This window comes from Trachypithecus francoisi, unplaced genomic scaffold (genome assembly GCF_009764315.1).
Source record: "Trachypithecus francoisi isolate TF-2019V2 unplaced genomic scaffold, Tfra_2.0 Lachesis_group19, whole genome shotgun sequence".
Taxonomy (NCBI): Eukaryota; Metazoa; Chordata; class Mammalia; order Primates; family Cercopithecidae; genus Trachypithecus; species Trachypithecus francoisi.
In genome coordinates this window covers 5,522,592-5,546,861 of record NW_022681464.1, presented here as the reverse complement: position 1 = coordinate 5,546,861, position 24,270 = coordinate 5,522,592, and the positions used below count along the sequence as shown (strand labels likewise).

General features: G+C 45.8%; 1 protein-coding gene across 2 annotated transcripts in view; it reads right to left on the bottom strand.

Moving 5' to 3' along the window:
- The window catches only part of MYO5B (myosin VB), a 401,963-nt gene that overhangs the window by 173,640 nt on the left and 204,053 nt on the right, over window positions 1–24,270 (bottom strand). For both annotated transcript variants that reach the window (XM_033177765.1, XM_033177766.1), the window contains exons 6-10: window positions 18,865–19,008; window positions 17,033–17,114; window positions 11,322–11,429; window positions 6,784–6,893; window positions 671–936 (exon numbers count right to left, since the gene is read on the bottom strand). In XM_033177765.1, the coding sequence (XP_033033656.1) occupies window positions 671–936; window positions 6,784–6,893; window positions 11,322–11,429; window positions 17,033–17,114; window positions 18,865–19,008 (710 nt within the window). The remainder of the gene's footprint in view (window positions 1–670; window positions 937–6,783; window positions 6,894–11,321; window positions 11,430–17,032; window positions 17,115–18,864; window positions 19,009–24,270) is intronic.

Sequence of the window (24,270 nt, the reverse complement as noted above, 5' to 3'; positions counted from 1 at the left end):
TAGAAATGAAAGACCAGAGACGGGCTGTGATCTGTGGAGATTCACTCAGCTGGTTGGTGATAGTCTCCCGATGGCTAGGCAAGTACCCTTTCACCACACCACGGTGGCTCTCCCTGCCAAAAATAAAGTTATAAATAACAGTCCTTTCAATCAGGCTGGAATTCTGAAAGGAAGAGAAACCTCAGGAATGACCACACAAAACACAAATCTGCACAGCACTGGACAAAATTATGGTATTAATAGCCACCTTGACTGTTACAGTCAATGAGGTCAAATGGTAGATGGAAATAAAATATTACTGAGATACAGAACTTGAATCTAAGTTCCATTTCTCACAGTAACTTGCAAAATCCCGTTGGGCAGGTCATTTCCCTCTCCAGGCCTCACTTTCTCAGGTGTAAAAACGGATGCTTACAGAGTTTCTCATTGGGGAACTCCCGGTATTTTGACAGGTCCATTCTTGCTTGGGGACTGTTCCCTTACATTATAGCCCACTAAGCCTCCCTGGCCTCAGGCCCCATCATTGTGCCAACTAACAATGGCCCCACACATTTTAAACTGCCCTAAGTTGAGAACCACCAGGAAGCTCTCCAAGGCCCCCGCTGGCTGTAAAGCGCCAGCAGGAAGCCACCCCAGGTAGCAGATAGAGTGAGACAGGCAGCAGGCCTACCCGTAGATGTCCAGGACCCCGATGAAGGAGTGCTGCTTGAGGGAAGTATGCAGGGCCTTGTTGATGTGCTCCACAATCCAGCTGAACAGCTGGGCATAGATGTGCTTGGCCAGGGCGTTGCGCGCATTGATCACCTGCTGCAGGGACATGGTCTTGACATAGGTCTCCGAGGTGGTGACCAGCTTGCGATGACACAACCAGTGCTCCATCTGACTGTGCTCCACCCCTAGTAGTCGGCAGAAGTTGCTTAGGTGTTCATCCTGGGGCTGTGGGAGATGGAGGAGATAGGTTCAGAAGGACCGTGGGAGACAAGCTGCCCCCTACCAGCGTCTTCCACCCTCCTGCCCAGAGGGAAAACAAGCCAAACCCAAGGCCTCCCAACCCTCCAGAATCCCAGCACATCCCCTGCTGCCAGCCCAGCAGTCTCTCTCACACACACAGACACACACAGACACACACAGATACACACACACAGACACACACACACACAGACACACACACAGACCTAAGTGGAGATGACAGAGCCCATTAGAGAGCAATGCTCAAACTGATCATTCCACCTGCTAATGACCAAATTACAGGACTTTAAAAACCAAAACATTCTCCATCTTTCTTGTCCCCTCCCTCCATGCCAGGCTGCTGCTGCGTAACGGGTAAGAGGTGAGTCCCTGAGTGAAGGGAGCAGAATGAGAATCGAGAGCTTATGACCACGCAATCCATTTGGAGTAACAAGCGTATTCACACCAAATGCAGTTTGCACCTGCTGAGGTCTGCATGCAGTGCTTGACCCACAGCCCAGAAAGCAACTCTCTTCCTCCCTCTTAGAATTCCTCACTTACAGGCATTGCCTTTGAGCCACCCCATCTAACCAGCTGCATGCTCAGAAACAAACCCCAGGCTCCTAAGATGGAGGGGCCTTCAAAGGCACTAGCCATGTCCCTCCCTTAGAAGTCAGTTCCCCGCTCTATAAAGTAACAGGATGGGCCAGATCAATGATGCTCTTCTGGGTGGGTAGCTTAAGTGAGAATCACCTTGAGGAGTTTTTGAAATTGTATGTGATACCAGTGAGTGGTTCTGATGTGCTGGGTAGGAGACAGGCTGAAACGCAATGGACGATGTCGCTCCCAGGACTGACCCTGTACTGTCCTATGCTTTTAAGCAGGCTCGCTTTCTTCTTAGCCTCAGTGGTGCTAACATCACAGAAACTGAACTTTTCCCCCCCAAAACCGCAAGTGTTTTAAGAATGTAGACAAAGTTCCTCAAGGTGGAAAGCTAAGATACATGGCAAAACCGTGGACCACATCGTGACCTGGGAAGATCACCTGGAACACTTCTGCCGATAACATCACACATGCTCAGAGCTGGAAGGAAACGGCAATTTCCCCAGTTTAGGCCTTTTTTCCTACAGGTAGAAAGCTGAGCTGAGCCCCAGAGAGGTACAACTACTCAACCAGGCCCCTGCCCCACCCCCAGCACAAGGCTTCTACCACTGCCCTGCCCAATGTATCTCCTGCCTATCCAGCTGTCTCTAGGGACTATGTGTGAGTCTTGACCCTCATTTACCCAAATACCAATCACATCACCTGACATTTGAGTCACTGGAGAGCCACATTTCCCACAGGGTCTTGTCTTCTTTCACCAAAATGTAGAAATTCCTTGGATAATCCTTGCAGCCCACTCGGGGCACTATGAGAAAACCTGCTCATCGTTGTTATTCATTCTCTCACCTGTTATTCATTCCCTCATCTGAATACACCTGGGAAAGCTGGTAGCCCAGCCTCAAGCCTGCTGGAGAGCTTATTCATGCTGAGGTCGAAAGGGAATCCTTCAGAACATGATGTGCCATCTCTTGATGGCCCTCAATTGCTTGTGGGACTCATTTTCTGATGAGGCTGTCTTGCAGGATTTAAATGAGGGCTTAATGAAAATTAACACAGATAACTGTTTGATTTCTCCCTTAACACCATATCCCCAGGCAACTTTTTTCCTCCTACATATATTTAAAATCCATCTACCCAAAACAGTTATCAAATAATAGAACACCAGAATAATAGAATCCAAAATCACTAAGGCCAGTGTTTTTCCAATGTACGGTTTATGGAACAGTAGTTGCAAAGAATATTAATTGGCTTTACTTAACAGAAGGAGAGGATAGGACCAGGTTAAACACAGCTGAACTGGTTTAATATACCGTGTAGCACCAAGAGATAGATATTTTAAGAAGCATTTTTGGAAAGTATTTGATCAAAGAGTGCTTATGTTCTTAAGAAATTACATTGTAATCCAATGTCCCTTATTACTCAGATGAAGCTGAGTGAGGCCTCCTGACCTCTGGCCCAGAGCTCCTAACCCCAGCCCGGCAGGACAATCAGCTTGGTTTGGGCTGGGTGGGTGTGGAGAAGCCCCCATCGTTTCACACTCATCGGAGAGTTTCCATGGCTACTTCTCCTGGCCAAGATCCTTTTTCTCTGAAGCCAGCCTGTCTCTCCCTTCCCTAAACATAAAGCCATATGTGGTAGAGTTAAGTGCCTGGGGACCGCTTGGCAGGCAACAAGTTCAGAGGTGGCAAGCGTCCAATTTGCTCATCTGACCTATTTCCAAGAAATTCTTAATTGCTAGGCACGGCACTGCAGATGGATTCCCTAACATTTAAGTGGCCTGCCAGCAGCTACCATGACTGCCCAAGACATGCCCATGGGCACCCTCCCCTCCCTGAGGCCTCGTGCTGTGAGTGCAGTGGAGAAAGCATGAGTTAGAGACTTGTCTGAGAACCATCCTGGGGACCAGCTTTTATCCACCACAGTGGGGCGGGGCTTGATTTTCTCACCCTCTTCCGACTGTTGATTAAAGGTGCTGACTGAAACTGATTTAACATCGTGCAATTACATTTAGGCAAAATTAAATGATGCTAAATCCATTAAGAATAGCCAACATCATAGGTAGCAGATTAGTTTTACGGGCCCATATTGCTAAATTCAAGAAATAAATTGCCTTTGGTGTCCATGCAATTGAATGCTGTTGCATCTCCAAGGTAACCCTGGCAGTCATGGAGCACATTCTCATGCTTTAATTAAAAATAAAAACTACTGAGCAGAAGGCACACTGCTTATGGAAAGACAGCCTTTCCAATAGGAGGCCCATCCTATGTGCCCGAGGAATAAACCACAATCAGTGGGGCTCTCAGTAGCAACTACTTAACGATGCATTTCTCAAGCACACATTCTGTGCCTGGCACTGTGAGGGCACCAACGGGGCCCACCAGGCAAGCAGAGGGCAGTCTCCTCCCCAAGGATATGCAGTCCAGCCAAGGAAGCCGGGCTGGCAGGAGTGAAGGGGACTGAACACTGCCTGGGCCCTGTCCCACCTCTGCCATTGTCATTCTGACCTCAGAGAACGAGGTTCCCCTCTCTGGGCCTTATTTTTTCCTCCCCTGTACAGCAAGAGGGAAGCTCTTAAGGTTCATTCTGGCTACAACTAAGGCTGATACTAGACAAGGACTCTCTCACCATGAGCTCTGTGCTAAAACCTTTCCATACTGGGCTTTCTGGGATCTTCACTCCAGCACTGAGGCAGGTGGTCATCCACACTTTACAGAAGAGGAAACAGAGAGGTTAGCACACTTGCCCTAAGTCACACATGCAGGAAGAAGAATCAGGATGTGAACCTTGGCTATCTCGACTTAGAGTCCTTGCTGTCCACTAGTTATCTGTAGAGCTTTGGTTGCAAAACAATGGAAGACCAGCCTAGACCACAAACCTGCACCCAAATGCCTTCTGGAATTTCCCGCCACCTAGCAGAGAAAGGGCTGCCACACCAGGCAGCATCCAAACCTCAACCTCTCAGGCCTCCTCCCTCCTGCCCCCATCCCACCCCTTTACCACCTGCATCCTCCATCCATGCCTTCCTAAGAGGCCCTGATGTTCCCACTCTCATACCACCTCCACATAAACACTCAGTGGTAACTAGAGGGACAACAGTGAGCCCAACAGATATAGTCCTAATAAACATTCACTTCCCTTCTCACCTGAACATTCTCCGGAGGCTGGGTGTGGAGGATCAACCGTAAGATCAGAGACACTTCACTTACAGGCTCAAGCCTTAATTTTGCTGGTCTCACCCTACAATGCAGGTAGGAGCCCAGGGACTCCCCAGCCCTGGTTCTCATGCTAACCACCAGCCTCACTAAGATCTCAGAATTGCCCATCCACTCTTTCTCTCTTGTGTGCCACCTCTGAGGCCTGGAGAGCCTCAGTGATCCATCCATCTGCTTCTTGGGTGCTTGGTGAGTGCTGAGCACCATAGTAGACGCTGGTGATAGAATAAAGAGTGAGAACTGACCCTACCCTCTCAGAGTTTGGAGTGTCACAAAGGAGAAAAGTAGGCAGCAAGTAATCAACACACACACACACACACACACCGCTCAGCCCCACAGAGAAGAGGTAAGAACCCATGAAAGAAGAAGTGACCTGCGAAGGGCCTGGAGAGGAACAGGGTGTTGGGTGGGCTGGAGGTCCACAAACTGCAGGGCACATCTGTCACCTTTCCTGCATCTTACCAGCCTCAGCCAGGCATTGGTCACTGCAGGTGTTCCCAATCTCACCCGTCCCTGACACACAATACAGCTGCCCTAAGGAACGCAGGACACTGACTGAGCTGTGTGCATGGGGAGGCACAGATGCTCTATGCCTTTCTCATCAGGGGAAAGATATTGGGATAATACATCACTGGCCCTAAAGACTCAGATTACGGGAGGGTTTGTCCTGCACTGGAGGCTCCTCCACCACTCCCTGGGCCACAGGTCCTCATCTGCACATGACAGTCCTTCCCATGGCATCACTGCTGCCAACTCCGCTGTACCACACCCTCCTTCCCCCTAAGGTGAGCACCCACACAGGTACATAAGCAGCAGATATCCAAAACAGCTCCGGGCACCTAACACTACCAGCACCAACACCTCCTCCTTTTCCACTGGGCCCGACAGGGGAGCTTCAAGGCTCTCATGAGGCTGCAGAGTTCATGCCAGGGATGGCAGCAGGCTGGACAGGCCCAGGGGCCCTCTCAAACCCTAGATCATTCCCCATGGATTGTGTATCCTTCCATGGACGATACACAGTGAGCTCTACTGAATCCCAGCTACAGTTCGGGTCTTCCTCTCCCTGAAGACAGGGCCAGTTTGAACTTCTCATAACCCCTGACTCTAGACAAACAGAAGGAGGTTAATTTACGTCCAGTCAGTTGAATAAGCATCAGCTTGTGAGCAGCATGGACACGTGCCCTCAGGTGGTGTTGTCTTTTGTACTTTTCCAGTATCTGGTTATTTAAATTCCAAGTCCCTGGAAGCAAGAATCATACTTGGCACCTCCGCAGGACCTGGCCATAAATAGGCACAAGAGGTAGAAAATGAACCATTGCAGATGCACCTATCCAAGGTCAGCATACCAGCTTTAGCTTTTCCCAACACCATTAAATCCCAGAGGGCACAGCAATTGCTGTGGGTGCCACTTCCCTGGTGCTTACTCCATCACCCGTCCATCCACTTAGACATGTATCTACCACATATCAGTACTACACTGGGCATCAGGAAAATAACCTTCGTTGTGAGCCTTCATGGAGCACCTGACAGCTTGCCTTACTTTCACATGGATGTCTCACTTAACAGCCCACCTTGTGCTGTCAGAATCTTGGGAAGGGTTGCCACCTGCCTTGTTCACCCAATTAGACTGTAAGCCCCTTTGAAGCATCAGGTACGGTGCCCTGTGCCCTTTCATCTCCTTGCAGCGGGGACCTCAGTCTGGCGCTCAGAAAGTACTCAATGGATTGACAACATGTAGAATTCTGTGTACTTCAGGGCACTTGGGAAGTCAACCCAACAAAAAGAATTTATCAAATAGCCACTACATGCCCTGCCCTCGGCAACAGAAACTTGATGGCAGCTGATTTTTAAAGGGTTGGCTCTTTGAAAAAATTATCAGCAAGTGAACAGAAACCATTACTGTTAAGAATAAATAACCTATGAGTGTCCTCTAACTGTAAAGACACATTTCAGTCATATCAAGCTGTAAGAACAGGGTAAATTGCATACATTTTATCTCCAGTGTTGGTGTGCAACTTACTGATATACTACAGGAATCACCATCACGCTCAGCCTGAATCTCCACACTTCCAAGGTGCAAGATAGAAGCAATTATCTTAAAAATGCTTATCTGATGGGACTCTCTCACTCCTGGAAAAAAAAAAAAATGAATGAATGACACTCAATATCCATGGTCGGATGGAAAGGACATTTTACCCTTTCTAAGGACTTTTTTTTTTTTTTTTTAATAAAGTTTGATTTTTCCTTTCTGGCCTGATGACTACTAAAATGATCCTAGCTCCTCATCAAGTAATTACCACTCACAGTAACAGCTCAGAGGGCAAAGGGGCTCCTCGGACTAAAAAGAAAATATCCTCACTGTGATTGTCCTGACCAAACCAGATGGGTCATGCTGCCATTTTAACTTCTCAAAGAGTAAAAGAGAGGCAACAATCCTGCAGGCTCATTTTGGGCTTCATTTCAACCAAACACTTTATGGATGTTTTTATGAGTTTAATAAGAATGGTCATTTATCTGCCATCATTTTTTCCCCAACATAATATCCTGTAAACATCTGTGACACACATCCCCAATGCCAATGAGGGAAGAAGAGGAGAAACTTCTCTTGGGATTGCTGTTCTGGGGCTGGATGGCCAGCTGGCCCCTGGCCATCCCCAGATGGGAGCAGCTGTTCGCCACACTATATGCACTGTCATAGGCAGGTACCACTGACCCCAGAACCACTGTGGCAGCAATCACCTGTTGTCAGATTTGTTATTTATCTATATGAATCATCAAAGGCATGGATAATCTCTTAATTTGTATTTAGCTTGCAAGGCATTGGCATTTTTACAAAATGATTCAGACTCATTTTTAAAAGACTACAGAACAATAGGATGAATACCGGTAAACCTGCCACTTAGTTTAAGAAATACAGCTGCTGTCCCCATTCCTTCCAGCTGCAGTTATTTTTTAAGGCAATATTTTATTCAGGCTAAAAAAAAGTCAATAACACCTGTGAAAATGGGAGGCACAGATATGTCATGCTAGGATTAAAACATTTCCCCAGATAATCTACAAAGTGGACAACCCAAGGAAAATTAACTCTAGGCTTTCATGTTAGATGGCCACTACGATGTAAGCATCATATATTTACTTTGTTGTTTTTATTATGTAAAATTTCAAAACATACAAAAAATAACAAAGTAAATAATATAATGAATCCCTGTTCTTGCTTCATCATTAGGTCCCCAGGGCCTGGAACTGCCTGGAACATAGCAGATGCTCAGAAACATGAATGGCAGAATGACTGGACTAATGGCTGCTACACAGCCTGCAAGAACTTGCAGCTATCAAAACATATGCATTATTCAAATATGTGGTGTTAGTTTAAAAATCCCCCCAAAAGACACCAAAGAATTTAAGCATCAATCTTGGTTCAGCATAACTGAATACACCTGGTTAAAACCAGAGGCTGGTATTCAGGACAAGACAGGAAGCTAGACGCTTATGCACCTTTGTAGGCGGTAAAGCACTGGGGTATTTTGTCTGAGCTTAGAGTATCTTGCTCTTAAGTCAAGTCCCATTGAAGCTACTAGACAGGAGCTGGGTGCTGGGACCATCACAGAACAAGATGGATATATCCCTAGACAGTAGCTTTTCTACTTCATTTATCTATTTTTTTGAGACAGGGTCTTCCTTTGTTGCCCAGGCTGGAGTCCAGTGGTACAGTCACTGGTCACTGTAGCCTCAAACTCCTGGGCTCAAGCAATCCTCCCACCTCAGCCTCTTGAGTAGCTGGGACAGGCGTGCACCAACATGGCCAGCTAATTTGTTTTATTTTTATTTTTTGTAGAGTCACGGTTTTCCATGTTGCCCAGAACTCCTGGGTTCAAGGAATCCTCCTGTTTCGGCCTCCCAAGGTGTTGGGATTACAGGCATGAGCCACTGCACCTGGCCTACCTCGTTTACTCTTGAGAACCAGTGATCTGTCCATTTCCAAAGGCCTAACCCCCCTGTCATGGTAGGAATGTAAGTGGTAGATACAAAATGAATACTGAACCCTAATAATTGTTAGGATCCTCGCACTACATTGATGAGAAAATTATTTCACGCTGTGGGATTCTTTGAACAAGTGGTACCTCACACTATGGGAAGCAAAAAATCTAAAAGACAAAAATCAATCAATCAAACCTAAGGAGTAAAACGGGTTGGCAAACTATGGCTCACAGCCTGTTTTCATAACTAAAGTTCTATCAGGACACAGTCCTGCCCACTCTCTTACATTCTGTCTATTGCTACTTTCACAAAACAGCGGAGTTGAGTGCATTGCAACAAACTGTATGGCCCAAAAACCTAAAAAATTTACTATCTTGTCCTTTAAGTTTGCTAATCCCTGCAATGAAAAAAGGGACATGTTTATTAAAGAATAGAGAAGACGGGCGGATCACGAGGTCAGGAGATTGAGACCATCCTGGCGAACACGGTGAAACCCCGTCTCTACTAAAAAAATACAAAAAACTAGCCAGGCGTGGTGGCGGGTGCCTGTAGTACCAGCTACTCGGGAGGCTGAGGCAGGAGAATGGCATAAACCTGGGAGGCGGAGCTTGCAGTGAGCCGAGATCGTGCCACTGCACTCCAGCCTGGGCAACAGAGCAACAGAGCAAGACTCTGTCTCCAAAAAAAAAAAAAAAAAAAAAAAAGAATAGAGAAGAAAGTCTTATTACAATAATTAGCTTTACAAAAGCAATTTGCTTTGAGCATTAAAGTATCCAGTCTCCTTAGAGCCTTGGAGCGAGCAATCCTCTCCTTATATCAGCTTGTGCCCACTGACCACACCAGCACTACAAGGGCAGCTGCCAGAGGCCTTCTCCTTTCTCCTGTAAATTCAGAGAAGAATGTATCCTGCACACTGTCAATTCTGCTCCAAACTTGCTCCCCAACTCTGGAGACTAAGATAGGCACGTAGTGCTGGGAAAGTCAGGGATGCCAGTTATCAACTTATCTCTCAGCTTCAAAGCATCTCTTCTTTGCTCTATCAATCTGGAACTGGACCCTGTAAACATTTCTCCTTTGCCTACTAGTAGAATGTCAAGCTTGCTCAATAGAAGGCATTTCAGCGATTTGAAAGGCAACAGCACAGGAAGACAATTCCTTTTCTGGTTCTGGTCCTCCATAGTTATGATTTATCAGGGAGTCCAGAAACCTCCAGATGAGCTCCAGCTCTTTGTCCTCAGGCCTGTCTCCCCACCAGCAGTGGCTTCTGAGCAGTTCTGGCACCCCATACCTTGGGGCACCTGCAGCCTGCTTGTAGAAACCAGTTCTGGCCTGCATCCTATGGGCAAGTTTCTTCATCACATCCTCTTCAAAGTGAACTAAAGCCCCGCTGGGGTGGAGGCCTCTCCTATCTTTATTGGCTATTCTCACCCCCTCCACCACCCCCCCCAGGGGTAGTAGCTGTTCTTTTGCACCTGCTACTTCTGGACCTTCTATAAAATCCTCATTTATCCTTTTTGTAGTCAATCACCTGCTACTGCTGTAGTTAACAATTGTTTATATTAATTTTCCTACTTTGGAATAACCAGTGTGGTTTGTGTCTGATAGTTCATGGGTACAAAAGACAAACCCTACCTATGTACCAGTTTCCCAGAGAACTGACTGGCTCTGGGAGCATGGCAAGTAAGGGTCTGGTTGCCTCCCCATAGAGAGGTTACAGTGTGCCCTGTTTGGCCATGTTTTATTTGGACATTGGCTAGAACTTCCCTGACCTCCAAAGAACCTAACATGCTGCTCTGGGTTAGTCACATGGCTCAGAAGCCAAACGTTATATCTCTTTCAGAGAAGGGGCTGGGGAAGACACAAGCGCCATCCCGCGCCACTTGGGGTTTCAGACTGACTTCTCGAGCTTTCCTTTTTCTGGCTGCAGGTCCCAGGAATTTAACACTTCAAATTCCCAACTGAGAAAGGCTTACCTTCTACTTTACCACTTCTCCCCCAAAAGTGGCAGGGGAGCATGGCAATTTCCTCCAGTCCTACTGTCCCCTTCTGCCCCTGAAGGACAGAGAACTTGTTTGAAGGATTCCAATGCTAAAGCTCTATATGGAAACAGAGCTGACAGAATTAACACTGTATGTGTGACGCAGCTGCCAGACCTTCACAGCCTGCTTCCAACTCTGATTTCATGCTGTGGTGCACAGGTGCACTGGGTGGGTGCAACGTTGTGTTCTTCCTGCTAGAGCACACTGAACCCAGACCACAGCATGAGAAGACATGGCTATACTTGCTTTGCCTCCATTGGTTCCAACAGCCTGCACAAGTGGAAAGCGATACTGTACAGTGCCTGGGAGAGGGACTCTCATAACATTATTTTTTAAAAAGGCCATGAAGCTCCAAATTTTAAGTTCTAGAGCCTGAGGGTTGGGATGGGTAAGAGAGTAAGATGACATTCACCAGGGGCAAGAAGGCATCTCCCAGTAGCTCCTGCAGGTTGCTGGCAAGCACAGTGGGACATCACCTTGCATTCTACCCTCCGTGCCATCAGCCCTCGGGGCCCGCTTCCCCAACTCAGAAGCTCCTTACCAAGGAGTGTGAAGGCTTGTCGAGTCTTCTCAAAGTCCTCAGCATCGTCCACACCCTCGATGGAAGTGTCTCCTCCCTGTGATGTATAGAAAAAGTCCTCCGCGCTTGCTGTTGGGGGCAAGGAAATAAGGCATGAGGCACTGGAGGACACTTCATCCCACAGATCATGGCACGTGAAGATTCTATTCTGTTAGCATGCTATCCCAGACCAAATGTTAGGCCCAGCTGGATGTGAAACTCTTTAAAATAGTCTTTAACCACAATGGCAAATGGGAGAGAAAACTGAATAGTACAAGAAAATTATAGGACACTGACAGAAATGTGCTGCTGTCTTTATGTAAAATTGGCATGGGAAACATATGTTAACACAAAAGGCATATACGTCACAGACAGTTCCATTTAATAGCATTCATCACAGATTCGTTGTTTTTAAAAAGATCTGATAAAAGTAAAATGTATTCCCATCCTAGAAACAGACTTCCATGACTTACATAATCTCAGTCTGACAAGCTCATTTGACAAATGAGGATATGTGCCCGAGGCGCCAGTTTTTTTGTTCATTTGTTTTACAAAGTTGGGCACACCTGAACTCTCTGGGTACATGCACAAATGCAGGTTGATACCCTTACATGTTTGCTCTCATCCCCCAGCTTAATTATTCTTCAGTCAGGTCTCTGGGAACAGCCTAGGGGACAGCTGGTAAGGAGGGGCCCAGATGGTGTCTTAAAATTCAGAGCCAAGCTTAGAAGAGGACACAAATGCAACAAGCCCTGGGTAGTATCTGCCCTACAGAGAGGACGGCAGAATTAGCTCTTAGGAGGAAGCAGGGCTTATAAGTGAGCATTTAAGGCCACAATTGCATGTAATCAAAGTTACCCTTAAAAACTACTTAAATCTTTCACAAGATATAGTATCTTGTGTGGTGATCCTGCCTGGTACTATCCTGCCTGGCACTTCATGTTCTAAGTGTATAACGTTTGGTTTTGACAGGATGTCAAAAGGAGACACTGGCCGATTTCCCTCTTCCCTGAAAACCCTAAATTCTTTTCCCTGGACCTGAGCATGCAGGGCTGAAACACTTCAGTTAAAGGTGCTGAGGTGCAGCTTCACAGCAGCTCCCACTGCTCCTTCAACACCTGTCCTTCCAATTTGATCCCAAGAATTTCTGAAGTCTCTTTCCTTTCCCCATCCTGATTGCCACTGCCCTTCAGCTCCATTGTCAGAACTGTTGAAAAAGACACTACTCCAGTCTCTCTGCTTCTGCACCCATCCCTTTAAATCCACCCCAAAATGCTAGTAAGTCTGGTCATACCACCCCTATCTGCTTAAAAAGCCCTTTGAGAGGTCCCACTGCTCACAAAGCCAAGGTCAATACCCTAGGACAGCCACTGGCCCTTTTGTGAAGAGGCCACCGCATACCTCCAGACTCATGGCTTATTCCTTCCCCATCTCTATGTTCCAGATACGCCAGTTTCCTTATTATCATGCATCAGCTCTTCCCTCTGTCCATGCCTTCAATGGTCTCTGCCTACATCTCCTCCCTCACCTCTTCCCATTTCCCACTTTGCATCCTATGCTCCAAGCCATACTGAGCTTTGCCCATTCCTCCAGTCCATTATGCATACATGACCAGGCCCAGCCAAGGAGAGAGAGAACTCAACCCTAGACCCCAATCTGACTACACAACCTGAACTATGACCACCAGGTGGCCCTACCCACAGGCACAAATAATCAGAACATCAGTTGTACTCTATGAGTGAAGGTTTCCTGGAGGGGTAACAAATTCTGAGGACCAGTGGCCAAGGTACTTGAACGGAGAGAGGAAGGACTCCAGCTCACTCACAGCCTCAGCAGCAGCACATTTTAATGAGGAAAAACCACATTCGATCTTTGCAGAAGATAGCACTTTAGCTCTTTCTTACCTAAGCATGCAGAAAGCACCAGCACAGAGCAATACAACAGTTTCAAAGGCTTAATAAAAGTGCCAACTATTTTCTCCCTTTACACGCACCTTTCAAAGTATCTCATTTGATTATTTTTACAGTGTCCACCTGAAGAAGACTGCCTATATTATTTACTCCCATTTTTCAGAAAGACAAACTGAGTAACCTGGGGTTTAAGGGGTTCCCAGGGTCACCCGGTTTGGTCAGGCCTGGGAGTTCATTATTTGATTACCCTATTGTAAAAAAAAATGACAATTTATCTATGGCATCTCATGATTTTGCCACAAATACAAACTAACTCATCATCAAGTGTCAGCCAAATATATCAGAAAGAGTCACCTGAGACTCCAAAGGAGGAGACTAGACTTCCATATTGGAGGGAAGGCATTTTCAGCATCTTTCCAAAACCTTTCATTGTCAACAGCCAAGGCCCTATTGCCTGATGTTGCTACGAATCAGACAGACACCCCACCTTCCCACGTCCCAGTTCCCAAACTCAGGCCCAGTTCCCAAATTCAGGCCCAGCTGGGCAACTTCCTCAGGCTAAGGCTTGTCACTGCAGGGGCCACCTGGGTCAGTTACATCATTTTCTACTAAATGATGTGAAACCAATCAAAATGATCATCTTTCCATATGCATTAAGGTCTGCAATCAACCCAGTCACATCACTCTCTAGACCCTCTTAATAAGATACATCCAAACAGGACTCAGTCTTCCCCCACCTGCTTGGCCTTCCTGGATCTCAGCCCTCCTTTCAGGCCCATAAAGCTGAACACGGACTATCCCATCCCAAAGCAACTTCTCTCATCCTCCAGTTTAGGGCTCCCTCTTTACCAAGAATTCCCAAGGAGAAATGTACCACAAACCTCCCATTAACTAGTTCAATAGGCAGAGACTGGATCAGGCAGTCAACAGAACACAGAGAAGAACGTGAACCCAGTGATTAGAGCACCGGAGCACCAAGGCCATAGTCATGGGCTTGCACATCACCTGGGGAGGCTATGCTCTGACCTATGCAAGGCCAGAGAGGTTGTTTATAAAACTATCCACACAACCATGGAAATGAAAAAGAAGAAAAGGAATTTACTTCTTATCCCCTAAAGGCTGTATTTAAGGGAAAATGGGCCCATTACAACTGGATATACCACCAGAAATTGGTGTATATGGAACATAGAGATGGGGAGGAAATAAGCGGTGAGTGGAAGGTAGGGGGCAGCTACTTCACAAAAGGGCCAGGAGGTTATTCTAGGGTATTGACTTTGGCCTGTATGGTTTTTACCATCATTTATTCACACCTTAACAAATGATTCATTGAACTTAAAAAAAAAAAAATCTCTTGAGGTCATTTTAAATGCAATAGCCCACCAACAATGGGGCAGAAGAAGAATGCGGACAACTGGATGCAAATCTGCACCCTCCATTGTCAGACAAATGCACAAAATTTACGCCAAGCCAAGGGGTCTTGCAGAGACTTGTGTGCATTTGATTTGCATGTTTTGGGTTAAGAAGAGAAGAAAGATACGAAGCAGGTCCAAATATTCACTTAGAGCCCTTGGCTAGTCCATGTGTTTGCTGTTTTCAGCTACTCAACCAGGGTTATCGGTGAACCTAAATGCCAAGCTTCAGGGCCCACAGCCAATCCACCCACGAGGCCGAGGATAGCCTGACACCAGAAAACAAGCGCTCATCAAAGGCTCTTGTTTCACTCCAAAATATTCTCAGAGGGCACATGAAAGTGAAAGAGTAGGGGAAAAAAAACTGATCAAATTGGGTAGCTTTCAAGCACTGCAGCCTGGAGGACCCATGCACCTTGCAGAGGCAGGGAATAAGGGGAAATCATGTTTAACCTCAATATGACTCATGTAACTGAAAAAGAAATTTAGGAGGATTTCTTCCCCATTACCTTAGAATTATAATTGGGACAAGTGATCCAAATCATCCAGATGGGTCTTGCCAGTATTTGTTAATTTTCTATAAAACTGACCTGAGGGGAAAAAAATTCATCTCCTGCAAGTTGGCCCTGAAAAGCCCTGCGAGGCCTATGTTCTGCTCTGGGAAGGAAAGAGGAGAATGGCAGTGGCCTCTAACGTGGATGCATACCTGGCTGCATGAGACTGACAGCTACCTTCAGAGCCACAGGCTCCAGCTCAGGACATTGTGCAAAGAGTGCTCAGCACCTGTTCTGCATAGCAGGGGACACACACTTCTTGTCCTCAAGGGTTTTATCATATTTATCATGTTCCTGGGAAAAGCAGACTTGCAAGCACTGACCAGCTAGAGAATAGGACAAAACTAGCAATGGACATCAGCCAGAGTTTTCTCCCTGGGGTCCCAATTTAAATATTACTTCCCAGGGGGAGCCTCCCAGCCCTCCTCTGCTTCCTTCAGCACAGCCCTTAGCACTCTGTATCATATAATTGACAAGCTAAGCAGGGTAGGACCCAAAACTGTTTTGCTCAATGCTGCATTCCTGGGGCCTAACATGGCCTGAAGAGAGTTTGATGAACAAATGAAAGAATTATTGCTAAGTTGCATGGTACAAGCATTGAAGATACAGGGATTCATAAGCAAGTAAGAGTTATGAGGGCAGACTTGTGCTGAAACCACTTGATGGATTTCAGCTACTGGGAACTCAGGTGGGTCTGGTGCTGGACCCTCACGATGGCCAGGACTTGGATCAGGGACAGCCAAGCCTCAGAAGTCTGTTTCTTGCACAGCTGCACAAAGACCAACTACCCTGTTTAGACACCCAGATCTTCATACCATCTGCTAGTATTAGACCTCCCCACATGCCCCCAAAACACAGACAGCAGGACAGGGACAGGAAGTGTGGCAGATGCCAAGACGCAGCTGGACCTGAGGCTTGCCCTCTTCACACACACGTGCCTGAAGACTCAGCAGCAAAAATCAGTTGTTACCCCATAAGGCCCCATACAGAGAAGGGCAAAAGGCTCCAGACCCAAGAGAGCTGCTCTGTGGTGTGGAGTCAGGAACTAGAGCCTGCTCACTGCTCCGCTGGCTCCACATCAACAGCCTCAAAGCAAATGAAACTTGCTAACACTCCTCAGGAAGCAGCAGGAGTGGAAACAAAGGGTGGTGCTCATCTGATGGGGATGATGACGAGGTGTCTTATCCCCTCGGCCTCTGTGGAGAGGCACTTTGGGTTGCTCCATCTCTCTCCCTCCAGTGAGGATGTGCTAGAAGCTTCCATGCCAGTCCAGGAGAGATCAGACGGCCTGGCAGTCCAGAGTCTCACGTGCCAGAGCCCCCTCTTTTCCTCTGTGGCCATGCTCTACTGCATCCATATGGCTCTAGAGTCACCCCCACTTTATCCCTGCTTTATCCTTACCCCTTTCTCTTTGCCTCAATCCTTAACCATGAGTTAAAACAGGCTGGTTATGATTATATGATGCATATTACTTTTATATCTAGATTCTTATGGCTGGGACACATCTCCTATGATGCTTGAAGTGTAAACGTATCTTTCAAAATAATAAAGCATGAAAAGAATAACCATGCCATGCAAAACATTGTTCCACCCCTGCCTCTTATCCTCTCATACACTTTCTGTGCAAGGTGGACTGGGTACAATTAACCCTCTTTTACTAACTGGGCAGTGAAATTTAGAGAGGCCTAGGGGTTATGGCCACATAAGAGGCAGAGCTGAGACAAGAACCCATGATGGAGGGCTTTCAGCAGAGCCCCCAGCTGTGCACCCGCTGGAGCCGTAGCCCATCCCTGAAGATAGGCATGCACCTGTTGACTTACTTAGCGCAAGCTCTTTAAATTCTGGAAGACCGGCAGCAGCACAGAGCTGGTAAAAGATGTGGTAATTCCGCTCATCATCTGCCTGGAGGAGGAAGAAGTGAAGCAGTTTTAGGGCAGTGACCTCTAAGATCGTTCCCTTGCTACTGTAATCCCAGGGTGCTCCAGGTGGTGGAGGCTGAGCCCCCTACTCTTGCCAGTGTTTTCCTCCACACCTCTGCCACCTTCAGTTCCCACTTCCCGACTTTCTATTCACTTTTATGGGGCCTTCGTCCAACCTGAGGATTTATACCTCTTGACTTATGCAAAAACATGTATATATTTTCTTTTTTCCTTCTATATAGGACATCATTGCTCTTCACAAATGGTGAGTCAATCAACAAATACCTATTCAGTCTTCTGTGCTGCTTGGCTGATGTCCCAAAAATTGTCAATTCCCTTCTGTGAGCTCCCATTCTCCTCTGGGAGGCTCAGAGATAAGTGGAAGCTGCGCTTGCCCATCAGGTCAGGCTGGGCAGACATGAAAGGCCAGTAAGTGAGGCAGGATGTCGGGGGAACACCTGCAGCTGGACTGGCCTTACACTGGTAGTGTGGGCGTGGGGGTGGGGATTCAGGAGGCCTGAGCAAAGAGAGCTAAGGAAGAAGGAAGCTCCAAAGGTGTCCAGGAAAAAGCCATGAGCAACACATAGGACCCACACCCAACCCAGCAAGCTGCTTCCTTGGCTGTGGTGTAAAGCAGGATGGCAGGATTATCAAGCCAACCTGTGAGGTGCAGAGAAAACACAGGCAAAAGCATGAGGAGCTGGTTAAAAAATTCATTAGATGTTTGCTAAGCATCAGCATGGAGATGTCACCAAGAAACAAACAGCTGAGGCGATTCTGAGGTCTCCTTAAAGGCAGCTAAAACATGAGGACCAGGAAGCCATTTAACCCAAGGCAAGAGTCTGCCACAGACTCAAACCAGGACCTGAACCATCATCTTGGTTCAGTAATGGGAGGGAGATGGAGGAGGACTTTTGTCAGCGTTATGAGTTGCACAAACCCCACCAAAGTCAGGGTGGAGGAGGAAAAGGATTACAAAGAGGCAAAGAGTAGCTGGCAGGAGGAAATTAAAGGTAACCAAACAGCAGTGAAAAATCAAGTTAGGTGAAAAGTGGGACATCTGGGAATTGCACAATGAGAACACATGGATATAGAGAGGGGAACATCACACACCGGGGCCCGTCGTGGGGTGGGGGGTTAGGGGAGGGAGAGCATTAGGAGAAATACCTAATGTAGATAACGGGTTGATGGGTGCAGCAAACCACCATGGCACGTGTATACCTGTGTAACAAACCTGTACATTCTGCACTTGTATCCCAGAACTTAAAGTATAATTAAAAACAAAAAAAGTGGGACATCCACTTATTTGAAAAGAAAACAAAGTAGGTAGCCAAGTATAATCTATTTTTTTAAATCTACTAAATAAGGAAGTTCTCAGGAAACCTAAAACTCAGACTCTGTATTTATGAAATTCCCCTGGTAAGACTTTAAAATCCATGAGGAAAAGGTCTGTCTTGTCCTTTACTGTATCTTTGGTGTCTAGGACAGGGTAACACATAACAGGCATTCAATGTTTGTTGACTGAATGTAAAAACAGTACTGTATAAAGGTTTTTGAGATCTAATCCCTATATCATCTGAATGAACACTTCCTGATAAAAGATAAGAACAAGTACATTCAATTCCAGGCTCACAAAATGAGATTCTCTTTGGGCCCAGGGAGTGGGGCAGGGAGCAGAAGCGAGGTAATTGTCCACGAGAACAACACAAAAGGGCTCAAGTCCTCCCACTCACCTGGAAGACCACTCTGGACTTCTCCAAGAGGTAGGTCCTCATGTTGGCCCCGATGATGTGGTACCTTTTGTCAAAGCCAATCTGGATGTACTTGCCAAAACGGCTGCTGTTGTCATTGCGGGTGGTCTTAGCATTTCCGATGGCCTACACAGACCACACAGACAAAGGTATGAAAAAAAGGGCTTCCTTGATTTCAGGCTTGTATGTTTGTAGCACCATGTGTCCCCTTTCTCTTCCTTACTTACAGAAACCCTCTGTTCTTGGGATGACAACGAGCTGAGCTAAAAACAAAACAAAAACTTAAAACTCTTCTTTTTCCAGAGGATGGCCAATGAGAGTAATGAGTTCATTGGTAGGCTCTTCAAAGGGGACTACCCAGGTGCAATGGAAGGTGCATCCCACTGTACCTCTTCTTCCTCCTCCTTTCTTCCCTGGAATGCACATGTGATGGCACCAGCTATAGCAGTTATCTTGGAACCATGAGGAAAAGGCCTAAAGAATCACAGAGACCTTAGCTGTGACATTCTTGAGCCACTAAAACAATGCCAGTGCCTACTAACTCTGAACTTTCTGGAAAAAACAAACCTTCCTGTGCTTAACACACTTTGATCAGTTCTACATGAGCAGGCAGTCAAATGTCACTCCCAACTGATAAATACCTTCCTAGCAACAGGCCACAAATTGACACTCTCCTTCCCACCTCAGGAAGCCATCATCCCTCTTGGTATTTCTTCTGCAGCATCAGGGTTACAGTTCAAAACACTAGATGATAATTTTTTTTAATTGAATTGAATTTTATTATTATTATACTTAGATGATAATTTTTTAAAATGAGTGACTATGGGACTAATTTTATCATGTGAAGATTTGCTTTCTATAAAACACCATGTTGTCAATGCATTGGTAAAGAATACATTAATATTTAATCCCTTTGACATGCTTACATTTTTAGGTGGATGAAACACTTGAAAAACATCTGCTGTAACTTCTCAGTGGTCTAGAAAATTTGAGGCACAAAGAAGTTGAAAGAAAAGCCCAAATCCCAACCTATCCCTCAAGTCCTGCCAAGCCCAATCCGAGTGGAAGAACTATTAGTGTCTCCTGACATCCCAAAACCATGATGCCCGGCAGCCATCTATTATTGACAAGGCTGGCAGAATAGTGAAAAGCAAAAGGTCACAAAGTTGACCTATAACTAATGCTCCTGAAAACATGCCATTGAGTCTTGTTACTGAACAACTGTTCCTGTTACTGAGATGAGTAGAGGGAGGCACTGAGTTATACAACCACCCACTCACAGAAATCTAGGCCCAGCTCTGCACCAAGAAAGCCACTGAGTCCAGTACTGGCCAGCACTCACCACCCTCCAAGTATAGAGGATGCCAAGTTCCAAATGGGTAAAACTGTCCCTATTTCTATCCTACTGCCATAGCCTTAGCCTATGACATTGTCACCTCTTTCCTGGACAACTTCAATGGACTCTCAACGGTCTGCCTGGTCCCACTCCCATCTTCTACCTGCTGTCAATTCTCCACTCAACTGCCAGGGTGCCAGGGTGATTCCTCCAGAATGTAAAACTATTATACTCCCTATATAAAATGCTTCAATGGCTTCCACTGCCCTCTGAGATAAAACTTTCAAACCCTCAGCATGGGCTTATGTGCTTGGCAGGACCCGACCCATCCCTGCCTCTGCTCTTGCCCTTGGTCCCAGCTTCTAACAATCCTAACTCCCTTTTTCTTTCTCCAAAGGCCTATGCTCTCTCTGCCCTCACCCAAGCTTCCCCTATGCAGTTCCCTCTTTCCCCACAGCTCCCTGCATCTAGCTGACTCATCTTCCTTCAGGTCTCAGCATGTATGTCACTTCTTCAGGCAAGCAGGCCTTCCCTGATCCCAAGGCTAGGGGAGCACCTCCTGCCATACACTTTTCCAGGCCCTGCATTTCCCTCTTTTTCCCCTTACCCCATATGCAGTTAACCCTCTGTGTTCACAAGGGCAAAGATTATACACCTGCTTCAGCACAGGTTCTCTAGCACCCAGCACATGGTAAGCACTCAAAAATATTTAAGTAAAAGAGTAAATGAACCTGAGTTTCTGTTTTTCTCTTGTGAAATGTAAGTATTGGACTCCTTGTCCTCATAGGTAACTTGCCACTACAGAGTCCTGCAAACACCAGTTGGAGTCACAATATACACCTTTTACTTTAGCGTTTAAAGTATATAAAGCAACCTACACATCACAGACACAGTACACACCCCTGGAAGGAAGTGTAGGGGAGCAAGGACAACCTTGGTATGTTGGATTGCTCTGAAGGGCATCGTAGTGTTTGGAACGTGTCCAAGGTCAGGGCAAGGCTAGAGCCTGGCCAGCCTGATGTAACTCTCAGACACTTAATTGGAGGAGTTTATGTCATCAGCTCCAACCAAAGGGATGGGGACTCACGCTCGTGGCACCCACCAACCTTGTCATCTCGGCAGAGGCCTCAGTGTATCCACTTTCCTTCCACAAAAAGAGTCTCAGGCTTCAAGGCCTCGCAGGACAATGGCAGACTGCCAGACTTCAGTAAGTCAATTTCTACTTGGAAAATGGAAAAGGAGGCTATATTTCCTAAAATGTTGGTAAAAAGCATTTCCCAGACCTTCGACATAAGCCGGGCCCTGGGCTGGGCCCCTTAAAATCTAAACATTTAATGCTGCCAAGAACCCTACAAGATAGGCATTACTAACTTTCATCACACTTATGGGAAAACTTAGGTTTAGCAAGGTCAAGTCATGTGCTCGAGGTCACATGCTAGGAAGTGACAACCCCAAGAGAGAAATTCAGATATACCTGAGTCCAAAGTCTGCGTTCTTTCTACCTACACGGCATTACAGCACTCCTCCAGACTCTGTCTCCTCCAAACCACTCACCACCAGACAGGAAGTCACCACACATGCAGGCAACTTCTCACAGCTCAAATAGCCAATCAAATCAAAGGATAAAGAAAGATATTAATCCTCACATATCTTTTTATGTAAAAGCAGGGAGAAGCCTCTCAGAAGATGCTAGGAAACCAACTCATTACTATGAAACCTAGTAAATAAAGCATTAAACATCTACTTTCCAGTATAAACTCTATCTCAGGGCAATTAAGTAGTTGGTGAGGGGATGTTTCTCTGCATAGATTTATTCCAGCTAATATATGCAGGAGGAGTAACAGAATGAGAGTATCACAGCATTTTGTAACTGCTGATGAATAGATCTAGGCATAATTAATAGCTGCTCACATCACAAAAACACAGCCAGATTTTCTGTGCCTCCTAATGCAAGCCCAAGTACCACATCTTAAGGATTCCTATTAAAAAAACAAACCAAAACAAAACAAAACAAAAACTAAAGAAGCCTCTAAATGTTACTATTCCTGTACAGGAAATAAAGTGGACAAAGGCACATGTTAAACAACGTCATACAGATGTAATCAGCACAGGTCAGTTGCTGGGAAATTCTAAAGGAGAAGCTCATTTCAACAAATACGTTTCAATTTCAAAATTTTAATTTTTCTAAATTTCTTAATTTCTAAAATAGCAATAAGACCTTTTACTATATTGGAGATCATTCCTTGTGATAGCTTAGGAAAACTTCGCCCGAGGTCTAAAGATCATTGCCAAAAGATTGGCCCTCCTTACTTTACTAGGCTACTTTGCAAAGTGATATGATAGATCTAAAAGTACTGGAACAACCATTCTGAAGGAAAATCGGGTATATCTAGTAAAACTGAACATGCATGCACCTAACAAATCAGCAATTCTACTTCTAGGTGTTACCTAGAGAAATTCTCACATAATTCAAGTGGGCAAGAATGTTCCATTCAGACTATATTTAATAATAAAAAAGAAATACAAACCAGATGTTCACCAGTAGGGAAAACATAAATAAAATGTGGTATATTCAAATAATCAGATGCTGTAAAGCTGTTAAAAGTAATAAACTAGAACATAGCTCATGGATTAGTGAAAAGTTGCAAAATGATTGATGGACTGTGATACCAAGTACATATGGTATAACAATCTTTTTGATGCATACAGAAACACACAGTGAAATAAAAATGGACTGAAATAATTTCAATGTAATTGGATTGCACAATAAAGAGGTATCAAACAGTGTGAAAACACAGATAAGGAGCAAAAACAACCATGCCCCAGTATGCGAAAAGCTCTAAAAAGTGGAAAATTGAAGTGGATCTTAAAGTGAGCAGAATTCTGACAGTGGAAAAAAGAAGACATTCTATAAATATAGTGTGGACAAAGGGACAGGGTTATGCTACAAAATCAACAAGTTTGAAGTGGCTAAAGTATATTGATACATGAAAGAACACAGGAGATAATATTGGTAAGGTGTGTTGGGGGCAGATTCTTATAAAAATCGGTTGACAGTGTCTGGCTTTCTTCTTTGCCCTAAAAAGTATGAACCCTTAGCCAGGTGCTGGTAAGCCAGCACTTAGAAACACCAACGTGGGTGGATCGCTTGAGCCCAGGAGTTTGAGACCAGCCTGGGCAATGTGGCAAGACCCTGTCTCTACAAAAAAAACAAACGTTAGCTGGGCATGGTGGTGCATGTCTAGTAGTCCCAGCTATTCTGGAGGCTGAGGTAGGAGGATCACTGGAGCCCAGGAGGAAGAAGCTGCAGTGATCATGTTCATGCCATTGCACTACAGCCTGGGTGACAAAGCAAGGTCCTGTCTTTTGAAAAAAAAAAAAAATAACCCAGCAAATCCTGAAAATAACATATCTGGTCTTAGTTATTATTTTTGCTGGCTTTACTCTAGCCTCCTTTTTCTTCCTTTCTTTCTTTTTTTTTTTTTTTTGAGATGAAGTTTCCCCCTTGTTGCCCAGGCTGGAGTGCAATGGCGCGATCTCGTCTAGCCTCCTTTCTTTCTCCCAGGATAGGGGCATTCTCTGTGGCTCTCAGAATTGTCTGCCTGCAAACTCCAGTCACCCCGAGAAATGATGTGATGTCTCTGGACTAGACTTGGGTTCTGTTCCTCCACTAACAGTCTCTTGATTACCAATGTTCTTTTAATCAGTGCAGACTTGTGAACAAATCACTCCTGGAATGCTGACAAGCTCTTAAACAGAACAGGGTCACAGAGTGCTGGTGGTGACCATAAATCATCCCAGTGCCTCCCAACCAATTTCAATTCAACCTCAAGTCGCCTTTAATTCCAACAACTGCCACTTAGCGTAGACCACTGGGATATCCGCCTCCTCAGACCTTCAACTCTTGGTCTCTCCAGGAGGTGTCTGCAGCTGCTGGGCAGTGGATGCAATGAGACGACGCCATGACCATAACCAATTGCTTTGTTGGGAGGTGCCATCCTTCCCTAGGACAGGGGCAGAGCAATCAATCAGTAATCAGCTGTCTGTCCCAT